Below are 6,770 nucleotides of genomic sequence, written 5' to 3' on the forward strand. Positions count from 1 at the left end.
TGTTATATGGGGAACATTTTGGTTTTCTTGGTATAGAAAATATATAACTAGTATACACACACACAAACACATCTCACTCATTCCCTGACTCTTTTTCTCTCATAAACATGCTTATGTTGGAGTTATAAATTTTATAGACCTTTTAAGACCTTTTTATATTAATATGTAATACTAATAATGATAGGTGTTAATACTAATAGTAGTAGATAGGAAATAATAAATTATAATAGTAACTAATAAGTTTTAGTTATGTTATTACAGATAGAGTTCATTACTATGTTTTCATAACTATGTAGTTCATAACTATGTTACTACCAGGTTGTAGTAAGAAAGAAAAAACATATTATCTCTAAATTCTAGGAACAGATGCAACAAGTTTTAGAAATGTTCATAATTTAACTTAGGGTCTAGAAAGTAAAGTATTGCTATTAGTTAAAACAAAAAATTCTGATAGAAGATGACAAAAACTCCTCAGCACTAAATGATGTAAAGGCTTCAGAGGCAAATAAAAGAAGACTGTATCCAGCTAATACATAGTGGATGATATTTATATTTAGAGAAAACTTTCTTATTATTAGGTCAGGCAGTTGGAAAAAATGATCTCATCTAAGGTCTAAAAATTACTTTAGAAATAATTCTGCCTAGCACTTTGCAAACTGGTTTTCGTAGCAAAATATTCGAAAGGATTTGTATTGGCCTACCCTTACATTAAAGCTGGTGACTTCTAGCTGAGACGCAGGACCTGTCAAATGGCAATGGTCATAATCTCTTTTGACATTCTGCAGCAAGAACTGGAGCCACTTCTGAAAAGCTCTATTTCTATAAGTTTTTTTGTGGAAACTCAGAATGGAAAAACTACCATGTGCAGAAAAATCTCGCAAACGTAGAGTCTCTCTCTACCACCTGGTGACTTATGTATCCTGGATAAGAAAAACAATTGCCTTTAATGTTATCTTACGCCCCTTTAATGTTTTCTTTGATTTGATGTATGAGCTTCTGGAAATTCCAGCAGCGTTCCTTATTGGCTTCTTATTAGTCAGTCTATTGGAAATAAAGCTAATTTCTTTCCTCTTATTATTTTGTGGACTGTGCAAAGATAATGGTAGTAAATATGAGATAAAATATATTTATTATATCCTTACCATACACTGTAGTATATTTAGAACCTCATGTAACAATTTGTTCCCTTTCAATCCTTGGCATTTCCCACATTCTTCTCTTCCTCCGTCCTGCTCTACTCCTCTGATGTTTCTTCTGTTTCTTTTTTTTCTCAATTATTAAGTCAGTTAAATGTGTGCATTATACTTAGACAAAAATAAGATTCCTTCTGAAATATTCATGGCATAATTAATGTAGCATTATCTGATCAGCTTCATAATTCTTTCATTCTACATTCTGATCAGGACCAGATTACTCAAGTTAACAATGTTTTCTTACTGACAGAGAGCTGCTTTCTGTGGGTTTACAATGAGCAAGAAAAATAAAATAGTACATATGAAAGAAAAAAGGGAAATCTTTTAGACATTTTCATCATCCTGGGCTAAAAAGATGATCTGTCTTTCACTTATAAATAGCCTCCCAAATGGAGTCACTTATTCTTTGGAATATTTAGCATCAATTCTTTTTTAGCAGACGTTTTAAAGAGAAAATGAAACAATTCTACCAAATATCCAGAAACACCAGTCACATGCCAGCTTCACGTTGAGGATCCTGTACTTTTCTGCTCTTCTTTCTGGGTCCTGGCCTCCACCTCTGTCCCTAACGCTCCTGCATAGAACTGCTGTCTATGGAGTGGGTCAATGAGACCTGGGGGAGAGAATTTGTCTTCCTGGGCTTCTCAGCTCTGGCCAGCCTCCAGAGACTGCTGTTCATGGTCTTCCTGTTCGTCTACCTCTTCACACTGGGCACCAATGCCATCATCATGTCCACCATTGTGCTGGACAGAGCCCTTCATACCCCCATGTACTTCTTCCTCTCAGTCCTCTCCAGCTTTGAAACCAGCTACACCTTTGTCATTGTGCCCAAGATGCTGGTGGACCTGCTGGCTCAGAAGAAGACCATCTCCTTCCTGGGCTGTGCCATCCAGATGTTCAACTTCCTCTTCCTGGGCTGCTCTCACTCCTTCCTGCTGGCAGCCATGGGCTATGATCGCTACGTGGCCATCTGCAACCCGCTACGCTACACAGTGCTCATGGGCCATGGGGTGTGCTTGGGATTAGTAGCTGCTGCCTGTGCCTGTGGCTTTACTATCTCTTTGGTCGCTACCTCCCTGGTATTTCACCTGCCCTTCCACTCTTCCAACCAACTGCATCACTTCTTCTGTGACATCTCCCCTGTCCTCAAACTGGCATCTCACCAATCCCACCTCATTGAGTTGGTCATCTTCATGCTGGGTGTATTGGTCTTAGTTATCCCACTGCTACTCATCCTGGTGTCCTATGTCCGCATCATCTCTGCCATTCTAAAGATCCCATCCTCTGTTGGAAGATACAAAGCCTTCTCCATCTGTGCCTCCCATCTCATTGTGGTAACTGTCCACTATGGCTGTGCCTCCTTCATCTACTTGAGGCCCAAGTCCAACTACTCTTCCAGCCAAGACACCCTGATATCTGTGTTTTATACCATCCTGAGAAATAAGGAATTCAAATCAGCCTTTCAAAGAACAATGAGCAAGACTTGGTTTCCTCTTAACTAAAGAATCAATTTTAAACTCTTACTAGTTATTAACTGCCAGGAAAATGTGTGCTTGCATCTATTTTCTCATTCAATTACCCGAACACGCTATAACATAAGAATATTTTTCATGTGAAAAGAACATTTACACTTTATTTAATAAAGCTAAGACATTCTGGCTTTCTCCCATTAATTCTTCTTTAAAAGTTTAAGAATACATGAAAAGAGTTTACTCAGTTACAAGAAAAAAGTTAATCACATGTAACTGCACAACATATTGATCATTCGAAACTGATTTCAGAGCAAATGTACATTCAAGCAAATGAGAGTAGTGAGCACAGAAAAGATGTATGTTAAAGTGTCTCGTTCCACTGAAGAGGCTGTCTAGCTGAGTCCTCCCTTTCTTGAAGACAATGCACAACCTTGGCCCCATCAATTCTGCAACACACCTTAGTGACTCTTTTGCGCTTGCATTCACCACCTCAAACTACACATTGACCTGTCTTTATCTGTGCATTATCTTTCCTTTGGGACTGGAATATCCTGATGGAATCCCCCTTCTATTCATATATACATTTATATATATATATATATATATATATATATATATATATATATATATATATAATTATACATTTATATATATAAATATATATGAATGAGACCCTTACTGTGATATATATATATATATATATATATATATATATATATATATATATATATATATATATATATACACTTCCTGGTTTTCCTTGTCAACCCCCACATAAATCCCATAAAAAACAAACATATTTTTTCTCTTCAAAGGAGGTACTAACATTGCATCAGTTGCTAAAATTTCTCAAGTAATTCCAAGCAAAGGCTTGAATTAATATTAGTGCAGAAAAAGGTCAGGGTCCCCGAATAGCCAGAAAATCCATGGAAAACACTTCCAATAATTTCCCTCATCAGATAAGATGAAACCAAGCATCCTTCGTGAGCCTGAATTTATTATGTAGTTTCTCCCTACCTCTTTAATATTATTATTTCTGAAGTTATCATTATCTGTTTTCATAAGTGCCTAGTTGTACATTCTGAAGCCAACCAAAACTTTGCTGGGCCCCAACTTGACATAGCTGTGTATTCTCAAGTGCTGTTGTCTCTCTTCAGAAAAGCTCCTCTTCTCTGTTTAACTTGTACATAAAATCTTACATTTCAAAACAATCTCCACCATCCCTTTCTTTCTAAATCTTCTCTTTTACCTGCCGCACCCCAACCATTGGATTAAGCTCCACTTTTTTTTATGATTTTATGACATACAGGACCTATTTTGTTGTAGTTCTCATCTTTTCAATAACTTATATATTACTTCCTTAATACACACCAGATGATATCTTAGCTACGGGAAATGTATGATGAAAACAACATATGGATGTCTGCCATTATAAACCTTATGCTATGTTTCAAACCAGTCCCAGTAAGCAGATAAAGTCAGGAAAAACTGTTGAGAAGCAGTGTAATTCTATAAAATTTATAAAGGAGAGTGAATGCAAGATTTGGAAGAGGGAAGACTATAAGAAATCTAATTTACATTGAATATGGGACAGGTTTACAAGAGGTATAGACCTTTACATTTTTATTGATACTTTAATATTATACATAATATTGGGATTCATTGTGACATGTTAATAGATGCACATAACATAATTTGGTCTACTTCAGTCCCCAGTGCCTCCCTTTTCCTTCCCCCTCACTCCCCCCAATACCCTTGCTGTGCTCTATTGCTGTCCTGTAAGAGCTGACATTTCACCTACTTCCTGAAGTGTAAGTGGGAGTCACCAGTAAAGGGGATCATTTTGGGAGATCACTTCAGAGGGGACCACATAAACATAAGCCCTAAAAAAGAATGATATGGATGATTTAGAGGTAGGCAAAGAATATAACTTTAAATTTTTTTTCAATTGAAAATTTTAAAAGATATGTGTATTCATTTGTGTATGACGTGAAGTTTTAATCTAAGTATGTAATGGATAAATTAATGCAATTAGCGTATGAAGTAAATCATATTTTTTTTACATGTGATAAAAACACCTGAAATCTACACTTAGCAATTTACAAGTAAGCAGTATGGCATTATTAGCTGTAGTCACCATGATGCAAAATCATTTTCTTTAACATATTATTGCCATCTAACAAAAATTTTCTACATTTTGACCAACTTCTCTGCAAATCACCCAAACTCTATCCCTATCCACAGCCCTCCAGTAACCATTACTATTATTTGTGTTTCTATTATTTAAATTTTTAAAATTCTACATACATATGTTAGATCATGTGAATTTTTTTCCTGAACCTGGCTTATTTTGCTTAATATAGTGTTCTCTGGGTTCATCCGTGTTGCCATAAATAGCAGGATTTCCTTCTTTTGTAACAGATGAATAGTATTGTATTATGTGTATATATACCGTATTTAATCTATTAATCCATTGATAGACATAAAAATTGATTTCACCACTTAGCTATTGTGAAAAGTGTTGCACTGAATATGAAACTACAGCTATCTCTTTAACATACTGACGTCATATCTTTTGGATACATACTCAAAAGAATAATTACTGGATCCTTTGATAATTTTATTTTTACTTGATTTAAGAACATCCATACTGCTTTCCATATTCATTATATTAATTTATATTCCCATCAATAATAAGTAATTATTTCCTTTTCTTCACAATCTCTCTGTATTAGTCTATTTTGTACTGTTACACCAAAGTAATTCAGGCAGGCTAACTGGATAAAGAAAATATTGCTTTAGAAGTTCAAAGGCATGGTACTGCCATCAGCTCAGCTTTGAAGAGAAGCTTCCTGGTTGCATCAGATCATGGCAATGACAATGATAGGTACACCTCTGGGAGGAAGAAATAACATCTACAAACAGGAAGCAGAGGGAAAGTGGGATCCCAAGACCCCCTCTGAGAGCACTCCCTCAAATCACCTAAGTATGTCTCACTAGGCCCCACCTCTTAAAGGATCCACAGCACCTCCTAATACCAGCATCCTGAGGACCAAGCTTAAGATGAACTCCTGGAAGATGCTCAGACCATATCTCAACTATAGCACTCCTCAACACATGTCTTTCATTTTTTATAATAGTCTTTCTAAAAGGTATGAGATTCACACCTGAATTTCCCCGATGATTGCTGTTATGTATTTATTTATTTATTTTAAAATACATGTTTGCCATTTTTATGTCATCTTTTGAGAAGTATCTTTTCAGGTTATTTTCTCATTTTTAATATGCTTGTTTCCTTACTATTGAGCTCCTTGAGTCTCTCTCTCTCTCTCTCTCTCTCTCTCTATATATATATATATATATATATATATATATATATATATTGTTCTAAATAAATATATGTGTGTGTGTGTGTGTGTGTGTTTAAATTTTTCTAAGTAGATTACACTATTCTTTCCCTAAAGAAAATAGTAGTCACTAATATTGTCAAGAGTAAAGCAAAGGTAATTATCCTAAAGATACACTGTTTAGAATAGAACCTGATGTTACAGAATACATAGGGGTAGCTTTTATATTTATATTTTTCCATCTCTTTGATTTGGTTTTACTTTCACCTTGGGTATCTTTTTTACTTTCAGCATGGGGTGTCTTTTTTGGTTTTCTGATCTTTACATATTGAAGATATTTTTCTATCCTTACCCTGAAAAATACAAGGATTGCAGACAACAGCAAGAGAAAGAAACCAATAAAAGGATGAAGGGCACATGCTCTTTCTTGGACAGGTCCTCTCATCTCTCCTGCAGGCCCACTGTGGACACTTCCTAAAAATGCCTGCTCCCCATAGAAAGGAGGACACAGTCAATAGAACAGTGGCAGTTTTTTTTTTCTTATTGCAAATGCCTTGGCAGTTGCCCTTCTCAGGCTGACTGTTAATTTAGAGCTCTGACTTCAACTCATCCCCAACACATATCAAGTCTACTACAAGAAGCACCACTCCCCACATGCCCAAATCTGGAAATCCACAGGCTGTCAAGGACTCATGATACTCTGCCCCAGCACAGAACAGTTTTCTGCTTTCCAGTAACATGACCAGGCATGTCAGGAT

The 6,770-nt window shown here is 35.9% G+C and overlaps 1 protein-coding gene across 1 annotated transcript; it reads left to right on the forward strand.

Annotated features, from left to right (window-relative positions):
• The first annotated feature begins 1,786 nt into the window (after positions 1-1,786).
• LOC124082650 (olfactory receptor 10K1-like) lies at positions 1,787-2,695 on the forward strand. Its single transcript, XM_046429131.1, has one exon. The coding sequence runs from the start codon at positions 1,787-1,789 to the stop codon at positions 2,693-2,695; it is 909 nt and encodes a 302-aa protein (XP_046285087.1).
• Positions 2,696-6,770: the final 4,075 nt, after the last annotated feature.

This window comes from Marmota monax, unplaced genomic scaffold (assembly GCF_021218885.2).
Source record: "Marmota monax isolate L192 unplaced genomic scaffold, Marmota_monax_Labrador192_F-V1.1 WCK01_AAM20220418_F8-fsc00145, whole genome shotgun sequence".
In the NCBI taxonomy this organism is placed as follows: domain Eukaryota; kingdom Metazoa; phylum Chordata; class Mammalia; order Rodentia; family Sciuridae; genus Marmota; species Marmota monax.